Source organism: Ostrea edulis, chromosome 9 (genome assembly GCF_947568905.1).
Source record: "Ostrea edulis chromosome 9, xbOstEdul1.1, whole genome shotgun sequence".
In the NCBI taxonomy this organism is placed as follows: Eukaryota; Metazoa; Mollusca; class Bivalvia; order Ostreida; family Ostreidae; genus Ostrea; species Ostrea edulis.
In genome coordinates, this window is record NC_079172.1 from 30,381,227 (window position 1) to 30,404,413 (window position 23,187).

General features: G+C 34.8%; 1 protein-coding gene across 3 annotated transcripts in view; it reads right to left on the reverse strand.

Moving 5' to 3' along the window:
* Window positions 1–11,327: 11,327 nt before the first annotated feature.
* The window catches only part of LOC130050337 (protein mono-ADP-ribosyltransferase PARP14-like), a 32,165-nt gene continuing 20,305 nt past the window's right edge, over window positions 11,328–23,187 (reverse strand). The window contains exons 7-13 of one of the 3 annotated variants that reach the window (XM_056150161.1): window positions 22,151–22,426; window positions 20,836–21,087; window positions 17,763–17,924; window positions 16,666–16,938; window positions 14,644–14,895; window positions 14,211–14,441; window positions 11,328–13,307 (exon numbers count right to left, since the gene is read on the reverse strand). In XM_056150161.1, the coding sequence (XP_056006136.1) occupies window positions 12,715–13,307; window positions 14,211–14,441; window positions 14,644–14,895; window positions 16,666–16,938; window positions 17,763–17,924; window positions 20,836–21,087; window positions 22,151–22,426 (2,039 nt within the window). In that variant the 3' untranslated portion in view covers window positions 11,328–12,714. The remainder of the gene's footprint in view (window positions 13,308–14,210; window positions 14,442–14,643; window positions 14,896–16,665; window positions 16,939–17,762; window positions 17,925–20,835; window positions 21,088–22,150; window positions 22,427–23,187) is intronic. The other 2 variants (XM_056150162.1, XM_056150163.1) reach the window with 2 other exon arrangements.

Genomic DNA, 23,187 nt, shown 5'->3' on the forward strand with positions numbered 1-23,187 from the left:
ATGCGTGGAGTTTTTCAAACAGGTTCTTTTGCTAAAATATTAATGTAGTGACATATGTTGCCAAGAATGAACAATTCTAAGAGTCTTACCATATAATATGTTGGAATAGTAAAATACAATTCAGACATGTGTTAACTTACCAGTGTCTATATGTAGGTAGACATAAATAATTGTGCTTTGATTGTTATAGAGACACAATATAAGTTTATGACTTTTGAGTGTACTTCTATATTTTATTATCATTTTGAAATAATTCTCAATCCCAGAAGCATCTGGTGCAAATCTTCATAAAATTAACTCCCATCAATACTTTCATTTCTTTGATTCTTCTCGTGTAGACGCTTTTCAATAAAGTATGGCTCGCGAAAATACAAAATAAGTCAATTAATAAAGAAGCAATAATAGATTTGATGCGCGCATTCATTCAATTATTGCACTCATCAATTCAATTAAAGTGCGCATCAATGTAATGGAATTATTGATCGTAAAATTGCATTTGGAGCTCGGTATATAAAATGATTTAATGGTGTCTTTAATGCTTTTGAGGATATCTTTCATTATTTACAACGCCTTTGTATAAGGAATTAATGCGAGTATCAATTATTTTAAAGAGAACCACAATCCAATTAAAGATAAGTCAATAAAACCGACGGGTCTTATATTACTTCACATTCGCATGGTTTTAAAGGGCAAGTGACTGTAATCGCAAATGAAAGTTCCTAGCAGAAACAACACATAAGACATGGGCGGATCCAGAAGGAGGGGGGGGGGGGTCGAGGGCGTCTGGGCCCCCCTCCCCTTTGGAGAACCAAAAAATTTAAGAATTATTCAATTTTAACGAGACTTTGAGTCCAAATGATATGAACGGTAGATACTTACAGTATATGTACTACTAATTGCTTCATTCAAATTTATCAACACTAGTATAATTATCATTTAACTCTAGGATAAATGAGACGACACACTGATAATATATTTACGATATTTTCGTCAGATGCAAGTGTCGCTTTTAAAAAGAATTCTTAAAAAGTACATTTGTATATGTAACATAAAAATTTTTGTTTAAGAAGTAGACAATTTGAAAGTGGAAAGGAAGTGCCAGGAAATGTTCAGAATGCAAGAGTTGCACCATTTACCCTACAGCTTCTGGGGGCCTAGACCGCCACCAGCCTACAGAGAGTAACCTCTCTCTCTCTCTCTCTCTCTCTCTCTCTCTCTCTCTTTCTCTCTCTCTCTCTCTCTCTCTCTCTCTCTCTCTCTCTCTCACACATTTCTTTGCAATATCAGAAATAGATAGCGGATAGACGTTGTGAAAAGTATCTAAAAGATCAAGTGCTGGACCCCACGCCCCCACTTCAAAAATTCCTGCATCCACTTCTGTACAAGATCTACTTCACAAGAGATAGAATCCGGCAGACTTAACTCGAAAATCCAGGTTTTCTGCAACTCGTCGTAGTGTGTAATTTTTACGACAAGTTTAATTTTTAGTGAATTACATGCTCAAACAAATGTGATAAAAGATGATGATCAACCATCGTCATATGCTGTTCCACTTTTCCCCTCTCTAAATATATCTGTGACCTTTTGACCCGGCATGATGTTTTAGTTAGCAAAATATTTAGGAAGGTAATATGACCAGGGTTCAAATACTAGATGATTCAAAGAGAAGAAATAATGGAGTTTGAATGATATCAATGTTGTTTATTTGTGTTTGAATGCATGATGGTGATCATTGTACATTGATAAAGTGGGTTTGTACATTGATAAAGTGGGTTTTTTTTATAGGATCCGAAACAGTGACATGTGAGAAAGTTGGTTGGCGGGGATTTCTACTTTCATTTTTGAGGATGCAGTAAACGGACGACAGGGGGGGGGGGGGGGGGGGGTTGCACATTTCCTCGTTGGATGATTTGTGTACATGTGTGGACGTGGATGTCATTTCAGTGAGTTCACTTGGATTTAAGAGGCTGAACAAAGGCACAAAGAAAATGTTTTCTGAGTATAGAGTCTGAACAGAGGATATTGCATCATTCTTGATCAGGCAAGTCTAGCTTGTTCATTTATTTTATTTATCATTTCTTTTCGTTTTCTTTGTTTGTTTTTTGAATTACTTTTTATTCATTTATTGGTTTACAATATTATAGAAGGTGAAATGTACATGTTTAACCCTTTCTAGACCATGGGCCAGTAACACATTACCTCCCCCCTCTAGGGATTTTTCTACACTATGATTTTTTGAAAGTGTGTATAAAATAAAGGTAAATGAAGGTTGTTTGATAAATTTATGTTGGGGCGTTTTCAAGTTATGACCATTTGAATTTATAAAGTTTTTGGCAAATTCAACATGGCTGTTACGGTGTTCCATACCGAATTAAAGACGACACATTGTAAACACAAACAACGGGATAGGGACTTCTGTGAGAAATACGTATAAAAAATAGAAGACAGTGTAATATGGAAAGTGGTACCTATTTTTAAATGTCTTAAATTCATGTCTTACGAAATTATACAGTGTATACTACATTCCCAAAATAGCATATACATGTACCTATTAACATACGGTTCATTCCTAAATACTATAATCCATAGACCCTATCTTTATATGGTATATATGCAATCTTGAGTTAGTAAATATAATTTTCAACATAAAAAGCGTTGTCCACATTTCCAGGTCTCACACGATAATTATATATCTAATGTATGGAAGCCCATAAATGTATATAATCAATAAAAAGAAAGCACATGGATTACTTTTGAGTATACAATGCAAAAATGGGAGGAAACCCTGATAAATATTGGCTCGGCTATTGAGAATATGACATATTACAAACAATAAACTAATTTATTAATAATTTAGATTAATGAATTATATTAATCTACAATTGTAAAATATATTGTCATACGTAATATTGAACTCCTTTTCAATTTTCAGCTTACTTATAAAGATGCCACATAAGACAGAGTCCCAAGAATAATAAAGGCATATATTGTTTACTAGCTTGAATGGTGCCTTACATGGTTTCTATCGCTGGTGTTATAATAATCTACAAATATTAGTTACTAGAAGTAAAACTTGAGCATTGACGAAGTTGTGCCGAGTCAAGTGAACTGTAAGACTAAGAGACGTTCACTCAACCTGTGTTCACTATCGACACTTTTCCCCGACCATAAATGTCTGTTCTGTAACAAAGGAACTCAAGTACAAGGAAAAAACACAAACTGGTAAAGGTAAAGTGTGTGACAAAAACAGTAGAAGCCATTTAAAAAAAACTCTGCGTAGAATAAAAGTGACTATAACACAATAAATTAGTTGGTTGGTTGTATATTGTTTAACGTACCACTCGAGAATTTTCACTCATAGGGAAGCGTCACCATTGCCGGTGAAGGGCTGTAAAATTTAGGCCTATGCTCGGCGCTTACGGTCATTGAGCAGGGAGGGGTCTTTATCATACCACACCTGCTGTGAAACGAGACCTCGGCTTTTGCGATCTCATCCAAAGGACTGCCCCATTTAGTCGCCTATTACGATAAGCAAAGGGGTACTGAAGACCTATTCTAACCTGGATTCCAACGGGACAGTGGTTTTCTTGCCCCATTATTCGCCTCTTACGACGAGCAAAAGGTACCGAGGATCTATCCCTTCTAACCCAGATATCCACGGGACAACTATAAGTAAAGTTCAGTATATTGATTTAGTTGCTAAAGGGGGGGATGTTTTATCCAACCTGTAGAAAAATGTACACTAAGTCCGATGATCTAAACAAGTCAGAACCTAAAATTTATATAATTCTTGAGCAACATGGAAAGGCATTTGACTTTATCCGAATATATGGAGATAAATATCGTGTAGAATTATGTGGTTGAGAGTATGACAATGTTCAAAGAGAGATACTTGTCATTTATCCCTATTCATATAACCGTGATTACAAAACTTGAAACCTAAATCAAAAACACAAAGAAATTTTGGTAGCAAAATTGAATTTCGGAAAACTCCAAAGGCGAACTTATATAATCTGCATGTGTTGCTACTGAATTGAGTCTGCATTTGCGTTAACCCTATCAAGTCAAAGAATCTACTATGGTAATCAAACGGCAGATTTCTGACTGCCACAAAATTGCCATGCAATAACTTACCATGGCCACATCTCCATCATCTCTGTATACATGTGTATATAATATCTCATTGCATGTCTCTCTCAAGTCGTATCAGACAACCCATCTTATTTTCAATGGCAAAAAGGTTTCCCAAATCGTACTCTCAGGACATGTGTGTCTCAGCCATGGATGGCAAATGGATATTACCTAAGCACCTCACGTTTAAAATGACTATGGACCATCTGACGAGAATTACTAAGCTAATTACACTATCAAACATGTTATGTCACAGTAGATTGATTGATTGTATCTTGCTTAACGTCCCTCTCGAGAATTTTTCACTCGTATAGAGATGTCACCAAGACCGGTGAAGGGCTTCAAATTTAGGCCTTTACACGGCGCTTAGGCCATGCCAATTTGTAATCTAGTTCGTCGGATTCGCCGCTTCTATTTGAAATAAATCCAAATTATAATATTATCAAAAAATAATTTCTGCCTGCATGTCCAAAAATATCCGTAAAATAGTTTTGACTTTTTACAACAAGCGCAAAAACGACCTTGATGTATATGGCTGACAAATGACAGAAGCGCGGGCTCTCGAGAAATTTCCTAACAGTGTAATGCGGTGTTTTAAGTTATTCATGATGTCTATCTTAATATGTACGATACTTCATAACACTGGATTGGAAGTTGATCCTTACTGGAATCCTATGGAACTTTTGAAGCGCTATTCGATGACACTATTTAGAGAACATCGACAGCGTACAATTGATTGATTATATATTGTTTAGTCTCTCTTGAAAATATTTCACTCACATGAAGACGTTACCATTACCGGTGAAGGGTTGCAAAAATTAGGCCTATGCTCAGCGCTTATGGCCATTGAGCAGGGAGGGATCTTTATCGTGCCACACCTGCTGTGAAACGGGTCTCAGTTTTTGCGGTCTTATCCGAAGGACCGCCCCATTTCTTCGCCTCTTATGACAAGCAAGGGGTACTGAGGACTATTTTAAACCCGTCCCACAGTTCACGACACATTCACAAAAGGTTTGGTGACTATTGATTAAGTGTGTCCTATTAAAATTCAAGAAAATGCTAAAAGAGATGCAATGGAGATTTCAAAACTGGACATGTCCCAAGCAATATGCATATCTGTGAATCAAAAGTTTGTAGAAATGAAACTTAAATAAAATTCTTCAAAAAGACCTTATCAGTTATAGTTGCAGAACTGTAGCTCTCTGAAAAAATATTTTGTTCCGTCAAAATATTTTTTCAGAGAGCTAGTTCTGCAGCTATATCAGTTAATGTTGCAAAGTACATGTTTTAGGTATAAACAAAATAAGTCTTTGAAACCTGACATACTTCTTTTTTATTGTACACTATATCAACAAAGTTGAAAAATATTAAGTTGAAGTGGTAAACAAATGATATTTGATGATTTTAGATCTTTATTTTTAAGCGCTCGCTTTTTAAAATCACACTTAATTCAATTAAAAATATTTATATTTCTTGTATTCGCTCGCCTCATAATATTTATCTCCAAAATTAAAAATAATATTTGTAAAATAATTTCGCCCTCTCGCCTCATTTTTGTTTGTTTGAAAATCCGAAGAACTATTTTATAAATTGGTGTGGCCTTACGGTCATTGAGCAGTGAGGGTTCTTTAGCGTGCCACACCTACTGCGACAAGTGTCCAATTCTTCAACAAAAATAGAAAATGCAAATATTCATATCTACTGATCAGTAATCCAAAAAGTATTTTGTTAAACACCACTCTGATTCCATACACAGGTACTCTGAAGTTAAAATAAAAAATATACTGGAATTCCTCATTGACAATATATTCGAGGTCTTTGGTGATCATAGGCCCATTATACAAAACAACTTACGACAAAGTCGCAAGTCTTAAATTTTATTACACTGTTATTACTTTGAGTGAATGAAGTAAATAAACTTTTGAGGCTTAATTGTCAACATTTAAAAAAAAATTGCATTTGGAGTGAATGATCTTACAATAAACTGGAAAACTCCAGTATGTAAAGTTGGTCGTAAGTCGTGAGTTCTTTTGTAAAACATGCCCCAGGTCTTCCAACAGTCTGTTGGAATTCCCATGGGTACAAATTGTGCTTCTTAGTTAGCTGACTTGTTTTTATATTCCTATGAAGCCGAATTTATTCAAAAACTTCTACGTGAGAAGAAAAAATTTCTTGCTGTGGTTTCGACATTTAGATATATTGACGGTGTTTTATCTATCAATATTAATAACTTTCCTTCATATGTCGATTCGATATTACTGATCACTAGATATGAATATTTCCGTTTTCCATTTTTGTTGAAGCAACTGTCTATGATGTCAAAAAGTCGCAGTCTTTAATTTATCGTGAGGAATGGTCATGTATAGTGTTGAAAAGTCATACGTTTTTAAATTCCTGATTTGAGATACGTTTTGCGATTTCAAATTTAATAAAAGTTCTTTACAATTTTTTATAATGCACATTTGATTAATATAACTTCTGGCATATGTAGTCGCACAGTAAGTTTAAAGTTTCTCCTTCACAGCTGTTAATATTTTTGTTAGGAGCAAAGATAGGGGCTTGGTAGAACACCTACTGGACCCAGCAATGTATCTTTATTTGTAAGGGTTTTTATGAAGTTTCGGAATCCAGTATAGGTATGGTAACTCATATTCATCCAACCCATTGACTAGAATATTTTAAAATGTAAAAAAGACAATGTTGTTACAAGCTTTGTAAGCTGGAAGAAAAACATACTCCTCATGTAATAATTCTTTCATCACTTCTGGTTTACTAAACACAGGATAGATGGTACGTACTTTTGTTTTGATGTGCCTAATGCTAGATTTTAATATTTCTCATTAAACGTTTAATCCAATGTGACAACGTGTCCTTATATTATTAGTTTGATCATTATTGTAGATGTATTTAATTTCGTGTTGGATTAAATTCCGGTTTGTTTGTGGGTTTTTTTTTTGGGGGGGGGGTTGTCTCGAAGAAAACAACATAATTAAATCCAACAGGAATGTTTAATTTCAGAAAATCGTTATTTTAATGTGTCTTTGTCCATTTATACATCACTGAATAGACATTATTTGTCGAAATACGAATCTGGTACATCAAAATAAGTTTTACATAATACATTTCGCCAGTATCGTAATCGTCAACATTGTATTTCTTATGAGTAGATGTATCTGCACTAGGTTTGCAGTCAAAAACATTACAGAAACTATGAATGTTACAATTTATTGCAAAAATACACAGGTGCAAATAAAAAAGTTCCTTATAATTAAGAATGATTACTATCAAAACAGTGGGGGTCAATTCAAGACACTAACTCAACAACGTGCAGGAAGATATACGGATTACAGATATAACCGCTCATGGACACATCGCGTTGATTAACAGCTGAGACGAGACCCTTCCGTGTAACACTAATGCTCGACACCCGTAGATCCACATACATGTACTCAATGCAAGTATCCACCCTCCTCTTCAGGTGATACGACAACTGGGCCGCATACAACGCCATGAATTTGTTTTTAAATATATTTCGATTTACCTTTAACCATACGATCACGAGACTGGTGTTCATTCGTACGGCTGGGGTGGGGATGGGGTTAAATATTGTTTGTATTTTGTCATTTTGTAATAGGTTAAGGTAGCTTACTACACTAAATTTTTATTTAATGGCTCGTTAAAACACCTCTTATGAAGTATGATTTCACCATCGAAAGAGTGATACAAGCTCTCAAGTATTTTATATGAATTTTTTGTGATTTATCCCGAAATGATGAAAAAAAAAGTATTTTGTTTGCAAAAAGGCTATAGAGCCTAAATTTTGCTGTGATTTGATCATAATATGAATATCTAAGAAAACATGTCTAAACGACTCAGATAGACGTTCTAATTTTTTAATTAAAAAAATATTTATAAAACTTGAAAATGTTATTTGCTCATATTTTTTTAATCTACGGATAAAATCTTCAAAAAAAAAAAACATGTCAATTACCAAAAAGATATGTCAGAAAAATATATTTCAAAAAGAAATTGAACTGAAATGGTCAAAATTCTGAAATATTACGATTTTTGAAATTTGAACCAAGCCGATCGGAATTATAAAAAAAAGTAGTCATATAGAACATTGTAATAAAAAAAACTACTACTATTAGGGAGAACTTCTGGCAGTTAATTTTCAAACTAAATTCTTGTATAGAATTCCTTGTTAGCTTTTTAGCTATTTCATATATTATGAAATAAATCTGTTAATACCTCTTACTATTGGTCGTAAACTTCACCCTAGTACTGTCCCTAGTTTTAAACATTGGTTTTGCTTCAATCTTTCTTTCCCGCTGTATTTCTTCAGTTTCAACACTAATCTGCAGGATATCGGTAAATGTACGAACTTTCACATAGATTCATCCCATTTGAGGCAAAACTTTTTTCTTCACCGGACTCATTCGCTTTAAAATTTGATGTGATACATAAATGTATATTTGTGAAACATCGGGGGGTGGGGGTGGGGGGGGGATGACAAAGCCGGGGAAAAAAGATGGTGCCAACAGGCGGTTGCTAGATGTTTTTATTAAAACTTTCTATGCAATTTATTAAGCAAGCGTCTGTTGGTACATTCATCCACAAAATACACCATGTAAAAATACATAATAATGCAATAGTATGCTCCATAAGTATGAGGTATCAATATGAAATGGTGGATTCTGAGGATGACTTTCTGTTCTCTCTGTAATTTTTGCATCCCTTGTTCATAATAAGCACAGGGGCTAAGCCCGTTTTGGGCCCGAACTCTGTGATACCATAAATATAGATGGTATCACAGAGTTCGGGCCCAAAACGGGCTTAGCCCCTGTGATAATAAGCCTTTTGATTTTGCAAAATGTTGACCTCCTCATAACGTTATTGCATAATATATTTTCCGTTTTCCGTTCCGTTCCATTTTCCGTTCCGCGTTCTAGCAACACCCCAGTCATCATGGTAAGATTTGCTTTGGCGGGCTTCCGTTTTAGGGAGAATTCCTTAAGTATTCAAACTAATAAAACTATTGGAAAGAGATATCTCTTTCTCTTTGAGATATATCTCTTTTTCAACGATTAAAAAGATATTTCTTATACTTTGAGAGATATCTCTCCAGGAATTCTTAGAGAGATATCTCTTTAAGTGAAAGAGATATCTCTTAAAGTATAAAAGATATCTCTCTAAGTGTAAGAGATATCTCTTACAGTAAAAGAGATATCTCTTTAAGTGTAAGAGATATCTCTAAAAGTAAAAGAGATATCTCTCTAAGGGAAAGATATATCTCTCTAAGTGAAAGATATATCTCTCTAAGTGAAAGATATATCTCTTATTCAGAGAGATATATCTTAAGATTAAGAGATATCTCTCATTTTAAAGAGATATCTCTTTAAAATAAGAGATATCTCTTTAATTTAAAGAGATATCTTATTTTTCGAATAAATAGTAAAAGGGCTTGCCATAGTTATGAGCTACCTTAAATTAAAGGAAATAATTGTCCTATGTGTCTTAAGAACATCGAGCAGGGCGAGTGCATCGGCCTTGTTTCTACAGGTCTGCAAATTTTATCGACTAACGCAATACTATAAAAATCATTTAGACTTTCTAATGGGGTGGGTAAAACAATCTAATGATCCAAGCGTACACAGATCAACGAGTACTGATTTGTTTTGGAACATGTGTTAACGTCGTAACTAATAAAATATAAATGGGGTATGCATCGTAAGTTAAGATGACAACATTGTTTCTATTTGGTACGTGTATGCATATCTATTTTTTATTTTTAAGTGGTTTCAAACAACGAAAATTAATCCATACGAAATCGTGTTCAGTACCAAATAAAGAATATTTTCCAACGAAATTAAATATGTCTACATTTTATTCATTTTACTAAACTAATTTTGCATCTCCAAAAATTTGTTTATATATCCTTGAATGCTGAGTTTTATATATTAAAAAAAGGTCAATATTTCAATGTTTTCTGACCTAGGTTTTCTTCATTTGAGACGTATATAGCGCCAAATTAACATAAACTCAAATAATTGAAGACATCTTCAATTATTTGAAGATATCATCAATTCCATTATTGCTCTCTTTAATTGAATTGATGCGCGCATTAAATCAATTATTGCTCTCTTCAATTCAACTGATGCGCACATTAATTGAATTAATGAGAGCAATAATAGATTTGATGCGTGCATTACTTCCAATTATTGCTCTCTTCAATTCAATTGACGAGAGCATCAATTTCGTACAAATATTGCTCGCAATAATTAATTTAGAGCTCGGTATAAATAATTGGATGATCTCTTTAATTCAATTGAAGATATCTTTAAATCATTTACAATGCTTTTGTATAAGGAATTAATGCCAGTATCAATTCTTTTAAAGAGAGCAACAATTCAATTAAAGAGATCATTAATTCAATTGTGGATATGTTGAATTGAAGATATCTTTAATTATATAGTTGCTCTCTCTAAAAGACTTATTGCTCTCTTCAAATGAATTAAAGATATCATTAATTCAATTGAAGAGAGCAATAATTGAATTAATGCGCGCATTAAATCAACTATTGCTCTCATCAAATGAATTGATGCGTGTATCAATTCAATTATTGCTCTCATCAATTGATTTAATGCGTGCATTATATTAATTATTGCTCTCTTCAATTGAATTGTAGAGCGCATCAATTCAATTGTTGATATCATTAATTCATTTAAAGAGATCATTAATTCAATTAAAGCGCGCATCAATTCAGCTGAAGAATTAATGCACGCAATAATTCAGAATTGAAGATATCTTTAATTATTTGAAGAGATCTTTAATTCAATTGTTGCGCGCATCAAATGAATTGATGATATCTTCAAATAATTGAAGATATCTTCAATTATTTGAGATTATGTTAATTTGGCGGTCCATAGAGACGAGTGCAGTTCCCTCCAGTTCCCCATACTCTATACTAGTAGGCGTTATGCTGGTGTTTGGCTCCCGGAAGTTCTCAAGTCAGTCCTTTGTGGTCTTGTCACTGAGGTTTTAATGAAAACTTTGTTTGAGTACATTGGAACTGGTTTTGGAGGAGGGGGTGGAACATACTTGTATTAGCACACTGCAATGGCTGTTCCATCAATTGCATGTTTCTTGCGCAGTACATTTTTATTCATGGGAAAAAAATTCTCTTTAACAATATATAACACGACATTTTTATTCATGGGAAAAAATTCTCTTTAACAATATATAACACGACATTTTTATTCATGGGAAAAAAATTCTCTTTAACAATATATAACACGATCATATATATATATATATATCAATGGATGACCAGGACTAACCCTCATTATATTATAATGGTGACCACGGATAACCTTTGTAGAACCATTAATCAACAGGTTGGGAACAATTCCCCTACATCGATATGGTCCCACTAAAGCATATTTCTTTGGTTTTATATAATGATGAAATTTATTCGTCTGTAAGCATTGTAACAAAAAAATCACTCCGTCAGGAAAAGAAATATAGATTGATAATAATAATGATAGTAATTGATAAGCATAAGAAAAACACATAAAAGTAGAAAAATCTAATAAAAGAATTCATAACAGAATGTAAATTGGAGTATGTCTACCTGCCGAAATATTTGTGCTTCGATAATGATAAAGTCATGCAGAAAGTATGCATATTCAACCTTTTCTAACGGATAAGAGTTTTACTTGTATTTATTTTTACGCACATTTATTTCGAGATATAAGAACTACTTTCGGGTGACCCCGGGTCCTACTTGAGGGTACGAAATATCATTCTGCTAAACATCTCCGATTACTGTAAAATCTAAACCATTATAGTCGGACTTTCAATTTCGGAATTTAGATTTCTCGATATCTCAAAGTTTATAAAGGTCCCTTGAACTTCGAGTTATTGAGAATCACCTGTTATCAAATCTTCTACAATTTCTCGACATAATCCTTCCCATATACTGTCTATGCATCTAAAAAAAAAAATCCTCAATGTATTCTCGACATAATCCTTCCCATTTGTCTGTACACAATAACTATTGTATTCTGGGCTGCATGAGTCACAATCTTAATTAATCTCTCTCCTCGTCCCTCAATCTCGTTAGATTTGCTCTGCCATTCTCCTGATGTCAGTAAAGACCTTGATTCTTCTTTCAGGTTTACTGGGGTTTCGATGACAGATTCCTTTAAGAGGTGAGCGGTTTGGACGGCTTGCTGGTCTGACAGTGAGAAGACTGTTAGAGTTTCCTGCTCCTTATTAAACTCCCACACACCCACTACGTCTTTTCCCCTCATTTTGGTATTCACATACCTATAAACTGGTTGATTTTGTAAGAAATTCTGAAGAAGCTTAGAAAATGGCCCAATCTCAGTTTTGACGACTTTAGCTACAAATTCAAACATTTCAAGAATGACTAGAGTGACTTCTCCACTCAGTCCTTCAAACTTCACACAGTTTTTCCCAAGGTCATATTTCAGAGAAACATCCTTGTATTTTTTCTGCACATCTTTCTCAAACTTGCAAAACTGTAGTATCAACACTTGGTGACGCTTCAATTGTTTTTTATCGTGTTTTCGTCCTATCCAACTCTTCATCAACCTTCTGGATGATATCACTAATCTGTTTGGACACTTCTGTTGATGCCTGTTTGTGCCCTGTCACGTACATTTCATGATTGTTTCTCTCCAGGATAACAGCTACTGCATCTGGATTACTGATAGTGAGAGACTTCAATTCATTAAGAACTAAAGGGAAAGCTTCTTTCAACGTGGTGTGTTTTATCACAAGCAGAAGATCCAAGAACTTGTTCATATTTTCCTTCACTTTAGCTTCCCATATTCTGCAGATTTTCCTGCAATCTTTGGTTTCTGCAGTCAAGGTGCATTCTATACTGAGAGAATTAACTTTGAAATTTGTTGGCCACACTGGCTTCCCATATACAACCTCCAACTGCTTCTGTACAGCCTCCTGATTTGGAGGGGACTTCATCAGAAACTGTAACTTCTTGGTATCCAGGTCTGTAAGCTCCAGTAGTCCTGGAGGCTGGAATGGTCCCTCTTCATCACTTTCCACCTGCCCCAGGCATTCATAATATATCTTTACTTCAAGGTCTTGACCATCGACTCTGTGAGATTTGGCACACACCACTTCCACAGCTGTATATATATACGAAAAAATTGATTTTAACTATCAATTTAAATTCATGAATTTTCATTCATAAAACATTTTTAAAAGTGAAGCACTTAAGTCCCTCTGTACAATGAGACAAAATTACCACAATGAATTACCAATATAAATCCTTCAATAGCTGTTGGAATCACATCCTCAGGCCATGAGAAAGGTTTTAAAGATTAAGAAAATGCAACTAAATGATAAGAAATAACTCTCATAGTTTTATATTCATATACCTTGACAACCTGAAAAAAACCTATTGGAAGCATTTTTATACGAATGTACAAACCTTCTATGAATTGCTAATGAGATCACATCCTTCACTGCCAGACCCCACGGGTTTTCTCTCCATCATACTACATTCCACCTTTGAAAGCAATGCTGGCATGATACTCATTTTAGCATGAATATTCTCGACCTTAATGCAACCAATCAATCATTGTTAAATTAAGAAGCAACTCTTCCATGTAAAATGTAGTGTAGTGGAGAGAAAACTCGTGGATTCCAATGATGTACATCCTCTCATCAAAATAAAGGTTTTAAAGATCAAGAAATGCAATTAAATGATGTGAAATTATTCTTATTTGTCTGTTGATTGGGATAACAACACATTGATGGAGTTTTCCATCTGAAGTTTTAATATTAATACCTCGACATTCAGAGAAAAAACATATTTTACTTCAGATATATTGAAAGTCAGGGGACCAATCGGAATTGTTCATTGTATCCAAAGTTCAATACAACCAATGTTCAACCATATAAATAAGGTTACTACGGATTTATTTTTACTTTGATATAACAAATAGTTCATTATAGGTGACTTCAATAGAAGTGGAGTAGACTGTATTGAAGTCATTTTATAATCATTTATAGATGAATGTACAAACCTTCTGGCTCCTCAAAATAGACCAAACCGAATCCATCATACATTTTGACATCCAAAACCCCTGTGACCCCACTTCTTTTTTCATTATCAAAGTAAAATTCCAGCGAGTCTCGAGACGTTATCTCCGAGACGTTACGAACAATCACACAGTTCGTTACCGGAACTGGACACACCTCCAGATGAGATTTGTATAAACTTCTCTTTTTACAAGCTAGCTGTAGTTTCTCAAAATCTGTGAATATACAAATTGATACAATGTTTCAAAAGTTTGTGGTCAAAGATTTCTGTAAACCAGGAAATTAAACATTTTTTTAAATTTCAGTGGTATTTAATTATCAATCAAATTTGAAAATCATATTCATTTTACTAAAATTAATCTTGCATCCCCAATCATTTGATTTTTACAAAAAGTTGATATTGTAATGTTTTCTGACCTAGATTTTCATCAAATGTAACAAGTGCCGTTCCCTCCAGTTCCCCATATTCGATACTAGTGGGCGTTGTGCTGGTTTTTGCCTCCAGGAAGTTCTCAACTCCGTCCTTTGTGGTCTTGTCACTGAGGTTTTTAATGAAAACTTTGTTTGGGTACATTGGAACTGGTTTTGGAGGAGGGGGTGGAACATATCGGCACACTTCAATGGCTGTTCCCTCAATCTTATGTTTCTTGCGCAATACAGTTTCCATCACTGAAAAAAATAATGTACTTGTATTTCTATAACATATGATGGCATATTTCAGCCTTCTATTTGCAAGTTATTTTTCTATAGATTATGTACACATGCAAGATAATTATGTCAACATGCAACATAAATATGTCAACATGCAACAATGTCAACAAAGTTATGTTGCATGTTGACATAATTATCCTGCATGTCCACATATTTATCTTGCATGTAGAAATAAATTATAGAAAAATAACTTGCATACAGGGGGGCAGAAATATGCCAACATAATAACATTATTATAACACGATCATATTTCAGACATTTGAAACAAGAGGCCCACGGGCCTTAGCGGACACCTGAGTATCAGCCCATACAGGGAGTCTCATGTTTGCATTTAAGTCTCAATATGGAGTCCTTTGTGCACATGTTTAATGGAAGTTTGAAACATATTTATAAATCATTTTGACATCCACCCAACCCCCTAACCTCCCAAAAAAATCTGACCCATGAATTTCACAATTCAAGAAGAGGACATTATAACCATGCATTTAATTTATCTCACCTGACTGAAATTTTTATACATTTTTATTATTTGGCCATATTGGCCTCACCCTAGGGCCTGAACCCCTGACACAGGAGCCTTGAATTTAATTTCACAAGTCAGGTAGAGAGCTTCATGGATATGATAATCATACATTAGGGTTTTCTCAAATATATATTACAATAGAGAACATTGATTGATTGATTGATTGATTGATTATAGTTTTACGCTGTTTTGGCAATATTTGAGCCATTTTACGGTGGGCGATAGATTTTCGAAGATTTAATGCATTTTCACTATATGGCCACATTCGCCTTGCCCTATGGTCTGAACCACTGACCCAGGAGCCATGAATTTCACAATTCGGGTAGAGAGCTTCATGAATAAACATTTTAATCATGCATTTCGTTTTTCTCAAATATATATGGGAGTAGACAAGAAGATTTTCAAAGATGTAATACATTTTCACTATCAGGTCATATCAGCCCAACCTAAGGGCTTGAATGCCTTGCCCAAAGGCCAAAAATTTCAAAATTTCAGTAGAGGGTTTCATACATTTAGTTTTTGTCCCACCTAAAAATGTTTCAAATATTTGATACATTAAAAAGCACTTTTAGAAAATAATAATATATGTGCGTTCCGCATGGATAGAGACATCGAAATTTTAAAAAGATTTTGAAAAGAAAAACTCTTGCTGATATTTTACACTTTTTGAGTACTGTAAGCTAGAATATTTTCATGTGTTGTTAATTACGCACATTTCCTTTGCAAACCACACGCATAGTGTTAAATCATGTGATGTCAGTATCTTTAATTAATAAATACACGAATCTACACTTCGCCATGGGTTACTTCCCTTTGTGGGGTCAGCCAAACGTCATTCAGTGAAAAGCCAAGTTTCCCTTCTTTACCCTACCAAATGTAAGAGGTTACAACTGAATTATACTTAACCATTATATTTTCATTCAGGTTTATGGGTTCCTCACCCGGAGACATTTTTGTAGTTGACTGCAATTGATGGAAAAATAACAACTCTCAAAGCTACAGATCAGTAAATTACAAAGATCAATCTATGAAAATATGATTTTTTTAACTGCAAGATGGCGCATGAGGGACATAGCATGCGCGAAGTGTTGATTAGTGTATTGATTAACTATGGGAACGGTATGCGTGGGGGTAATCGCGTATTTAGTGTAAATAACTGCCACGCGTAAATTTCCACGTGTACAGTAATCATGAGGGAAATTTACCTCCTTCCTCCTCAAATATTATGTAAAATATTCCGTCTTCCTCGCGTATTTGTTTTATGTCTCCCCCTCTTGAACGAAGAGTGTTCTCGAAGTACATTTCCACTGTGTTGGAGCTTGTTGATGAAGACACGCCCCTAACTTCTAAAACATTCTCCGATTCCACGTCAGGCTCTTCAGCAGTACTCTCCTCTTTTATGTTCAGTCGGAATTCCTCCACTCCAATCTGTTTTCCACTAAACAAAATTGGAATTTTCCCTAGAACTCTCTTCACAGCTAAAGAGGAGTGAAAAGATTTACTAGTAGTTTAAAGTTCAGACTACATATAATCATCTCACTCAGAACCATAGACCTAAAATAGCTGCTAAGGGAAGAGATAGTCCTGGAAAATTTCACATGGAGCACATTGTATTATATTCCATATACAGTAAAAGACTCTTATAACAAACTCCCTTAGAACGAATTCACACTTATTCTGCAATGATATTTACTCCCCTATTAGAGGAAAATAACGAAAATCTTAATGGATATAATGAAGTTTGGTTATAACAAACTCTTTTTTACTGATCCTGGAGGTTCGTTACCACCGGTTTTTTTTTCCTGTAATCTATATACTTTGATCTCTATATCCGTATACTACAATCTAATTAAAATCTGACCTTCTCTAACCGTTACACTGGAGAAGGTTAGAGAAGGTCTGATTTTAATTAGATTGCGTATACTATAATGTTAATACCACATTCATCCTATTGAATGTTCCTACCAAATAAAAGTGCCCCCTGGGGCTTTTTTAAACTCAAATTCAGACATCCGCTTTAACAACAGTACCACTTATATTTTACCGGTAATAGCTACTATATCTGTGTATTTACTGTCTTGATCATCAATCATTACATCCTGAGTGGATTACATTATCACAATGGAAAATAAAACAATTACTCATTTACAATTTAATATCTATTTAAACATTTTTCAAACTCAAACTTTCATTAAAAATATATATAAACAAAGTTCTAAACAACTGCCCCCTCACTCTGTTCAAAAATTAGGATGAATATGGTAATCCTATGAGGATTTTTTGTAATATCGATCAAATTCACCTTCAGGGTCTTCAAACGTGATGACAGCTGACTGAGTATCTAGGTCATACTCCAACTCCTTTATTGACCCGCCTCCACTTTTTCTTCGATTCTCGAAGAAAAACAGCAATGAATCCTCGGACGTGTCCGGTGGAATGTTCGTCACTTTTATCATGGCTACCTCTGATAATGCAATGACAAGGTCTCATGAATAGCGTCTCTCTCTCTCTCTCTCTCTCTCTCTCTCTCTGTATACACAAGTCTGTGTCACAGATCATCATATGTCTGGGTCATACTCCAACTCCTTTATTGATCCGCCTCCACTTTTTCTTCGATTCTCGAAGAAAAACAGCAAAGAATCCTCGCACGTGTCAGGTGGAATGTCTGTCACTTTTATCATGGCTACCTCTGGTAATACACACAGTGAACATATTTCATGAATAAGCGTAGGTGAAGATAACGAACGGTGATCAATCTCACAACTCCAACAATACAAAATAGATAGTTGGGCAAACACGGACCCCTGGACACACCAGAGGTGGGATCAGGTGCCTAGGAGGAGTAAGCATCCCCTGTCGACCAGTCACACCCGCCGTGAGCTCTGTATGTTGATCAAGTTAACGGAGTTATCCGTAGTCAAAATAAGTGTGCCAAGAACGGCCTAACAATCGGTATGAAACACGTTATACAGTATTTGACCCAATGATAGGTTGTTTTGGCAAACTAGATCGTTATAATGACCATAGAATTTGCGAAATGCTGATTTTAAACGAGACTGTTGGAACCCCTGCACCATCAACTTGTTTGTCAGTAGCCTGCTTCGATTTAAAATATGACCATACGCAGAACAAGCTCTTGTGTATCGAATCAGTTGAGAGATGAGAAACACCATATGCAGGTGATAATGGAATATTGCATACATAAATATGGGAAGTTGACGATGGAGAAGTTGAAATCATCCCGTTTGTCATTAGTTTGCCGTTAATATATACTTTCAATAAAATATCTAAATATGAAGCAGAAGTGGGCGACTCTGTAGTGTCTTTTACTTCGAGTTCACTGGGATATATTGAATCGACATATGAATGAAAATTATTATTGTTGATAGATAATACATCGTCGATATATTTAAATGTCGAATTGAAGGCCACAGTAAGAGATTTGTTCTTCTGAGGTAGAAGTTGTTGAATAAATTCTGCTTCATAGGAATATAAAATCAGGTTAGGTAACAAAGGAGCACAGTTCGTGCCCATTGGAATTCCAACAGGTTGTTGGAAGACCTGATCACCAAAGACCGCGAAGATATTGTCAATGAGGAGCTCCAGTATATTTTTTATTTCAATTTCAGAGTACTTGTGCATGTGAAATCAGAGTGTCGTTTTAAAAAGTAATTGTTTGGATGACTGAACACTAGATAGGAATATTTGCGTTTTCCATTTTTGTTGAAGAAGCAACTGTCTATGATGTCAAAAAGGCTAGTCTGAATTTATCGTGAGGAATGGTCTTGTAAAGAGTTGAAAAGTCACACGTTTTGATGTTGTTGATTTGAGAAAAGTTTTGTGATTTCAAGTTTACTAAAAGTTCTTTAGCATTTTTTAGAATCCACATTTGATTTACACCACTTCTAGCATATGTAATCGCAAAATGAAAAAAAGATTTCATGAATAAGCCTCTCTCTCTCTCTCTCTCTCTCTCTCTCTCTCTCTGTGTGTGTGTCTGTTTACATCAAGTCGGTGTCACAAATCATCATATCTTTAATGTAACATTACGAATGATGAAAATGTTAAGATAACCAACAGAGATCAAACTCGTAACTTCAAGAGTTGGACAAACACGGACCACTGGACACACCAGAGGTGGGATCAGGTGCCCAGGAGGACTAAGCATCATCTGTCGACTGGTAACACACGCCGTGAGCCCTATATGTTGATCAGGTAAAAGGAGCAATCCGTAGTCAAAATCAGTGTGTAAAGAACGACTTAACAAATGGTATCAAACACGCCAGACAGCATTCAACCAAATGACAGGCTGTATTGACAAACGATCATAGAATTTGCTAAATGCTGCCTTTAAACGAGATTTTTGAAACCCTTTTAATATCAACTTGTTTCTCAGTAACCTGCCTCGATTTGAAAACTGATTATACGCAGAACAAGCTCTTCCGTATTGAATCATTTCCGACACATAAACAGAATATGCAAGTGACAATGGGATATTGCTACATGAATATGGGAAGTTGACGATAGAGAAGCTGAAGTCATCCCATTTGATATAAAGTTGAGTTGTTAGTATGCCATTAACATTTTCATTCGAGTCTTCCACGTTTGCTTTATGCTTGGATATTTCATTGAACATAGAGATATTTGCTGTTAATAAATAGAATGTCAGCGATACATTTAAATGTCGAGTTGAAGGCCGCAGCAAGAAATTTTTCTTCTCCTGTACAAACTTTTGAATAAATTCTGCCTCGTAGAATATAAAAACAGGTCAGCAGCTAATAAAGGAGCAGAATGCGTGCCTATGTGAATTTGAACAGACTGTTGGAAGACCTAATCACCAAAGATAACAAAGATAGTGTCAATGAGGAACACCAGTATCTTTTTTATATCAACTTCAGAGTAGTGTAAGGTTAGGTAAAAATCAGAGAAATGTTTAACAAAATAATCTTTGATTGGCTGATTTCTAGATCTGAATGTTTCCTTTTTCCATTTTTGTTGAAGAACCAATAGCCTTTGATGACAAAAACTCTAGTCTTTAATTTATCGTGAAGAATGGACATGTAAAGTGTTGAAAAAGCATACGTTTTGATGTTGTTGATTTGAGAATAGTTTTGTGTATTCACGTTTATTAAAAGTTTTTCAGAAGGTTTTAGAATCTACATTTGATTTACACTACTCCTGGGATATATTGTGGCGCAAATAGTTTCAAGTTTCTTCTTCACAGTTGTTAATATTTTCGCAAGGATCAAAAATGATGCAATAGTGACTAAAATACAGAATAAACACGGATATATTTGTTTTACTAAATTAATTTTAGATTGTTTATGTATCCTTGACAGCTGAGTTTTCTATTAAAAAGGTCAATATTTTCTTACCAAGATTTTCTTCAAATGTGACAAGTGCCGTTCCCTCCAGTTCCCCATACTCGATACTAGAGGGCATTATGTTGGTTGTTGCCTCCGGGAAAATTTCAAGTCCGTCCTTTGTGGTTTTGCCACTGAGGGTTTTAATGAAAAATTTGTTGGAGTACATTGGAACTGGTTTTGGAGGAGGGGGTGGAACATATCGGCACACTTCAATGGCTGTTCCCTCAATCTTATGTTTCTTGCGCAGTACATTTTCCATCACTGAAAAAATAATGTACATGTACATGTATTTCTATAACATATGGTGGCATATTTCTGCCTCCTATTAGCAAGTTATTTTTCTATAGATTATGTTCACATGCAAGATAATTATGTCAACATGCAACATAAATATGTCAACATGCAACAATGTCAACAAAGTTATGTTGCATGTTGACATAATTATCCTGCATGTCCACATATTTATCTTGAATGTAGACATAAATTATAGAAAAATAACTTGCATACAGGGGGGCAGAAATATGCCAACATAATAACATTATTATAACACGATCATATTTCAGACATTTGAAACAAGAGGCCCACGGGCCTTAACGGACACCTAGGTATCATAGTCCATACAGGGAGTCTTATATTTGCATTTAAGTTTCAATATGGAGTCCTTTATGCACATGTTTAATGGAAGTTTGAAACATATTTATAAATCATTTTGACATCCGCCCAATTCCCCCCCCCCCCCCCCCCCCAAAACTGACCCATGAATTTCACAATTCAAGAAGAGGACATTATAACCATGCATTTAATTTATCTCACCTGACTGAAAGTTTTGTACATTCTTATTATTTGGCCATATTGGCCTCACCCTAGGGCCTGAACCCCTGACCCAGGAGCCATGAATTTAATTTCACAAGTCAGGTAGAGAGCTTCATGGATATGATAATCATACATTAGGGTTTTCTCAAATATATATTACAATAGAGAACATTGATTGATTGATTGATTGATTATAGTTTTACGCTGTTTTGGCAATATTTGAGCCATTTTACGGTGGGCGATAGATTTTCGAAGATTTAATGCATTTTCACTATATGGCCACATTGGCCTTGCCCTATGGTCTGCACCCCTGACCCAGGAGCCATGAATTTCACAATTCGGGTAGAGAGCTTCATGAATAAACATTATAATCATGCATTTCGTTTTTCTCAAATATAGATCTCTATATGGGAGTAGACAAGAAGATTTTCAAAGATGTAATACATTTTCACTATCAGGTCATATCACCGCGTAAATTTCCACGTTTACAGTACTCATAAGGAAAATTTACCTCCTTCTTCCTCAAATATTATGTAAAATGCCACGTCTGCCTCGCGTATTATTTGTTTTATGTCTCCTCCTCCTGAACAACGAGTATTCTCGAAGTACATTTCCACTGTGTCGGAGCTTGTTGATGAAGACACGCCCCTAACCTCTAAAACATTCTCCGATTCCGTGTCAGGCTCTTCAGCGGTACTCTCCTCTTTTATGTTCGGTCGGAATTCCTCCACTCCAATCTGTTTTCCACTAAACAAAATTGGCACTTTCCCCAAAACTCTCTCCACAGCTAAAGAGGACAGTGAAAAGATTTACTAGTAGCTTAAAGTTCAGACTACATATAATCAGTATATTCAAATTCAGAACTATACTTGGACCTAGAATAGCTGCTAAGGTAAGAAATAGTCCTGGAAATTTTCAAATGGAGCACATTGTAATACATTTTACATACATGTATAGTAAAACACACTTATAACGAACCCACTTATACAAAATTCACAATTACAGTACATCACACTTATAACGATCACCCTTATAATGAATTCACACTTATTGTAAAACACACTTATAATGAACACGCTTATAATGAACTCACACTTACAGTAAAACACAGTTATAGCGAAGACGCTTATAATGAATCCACACTTATTGTAAAACACACTTATAACGAACACTCTTATAATGAATTCACACTTATAGCAAAGCACACTTATAATGAACACGCTTATAATGAATTCACACTTACAGTAAAACACACTTATAATGAACACTCTTATAATGAATTCACACTTATAGTAAAACACAGTTACAGCGAAGACGCTTATAATGAATTCACACTTATAGCAAAACAAATTTATAATGAACACGCTTATAATGAATTCACACTTATAGTAAAACACACTTATAACAAACACGCTTATAATGAATTCACACTTATAGTAAAACACAGTTACAGCGAACATGCTTATAATGAATTTACACTTACAGTAAAACACTTATAACGAACACGCTTATAATGAATTCACACTTATAGTAAAACACAGTTACAGC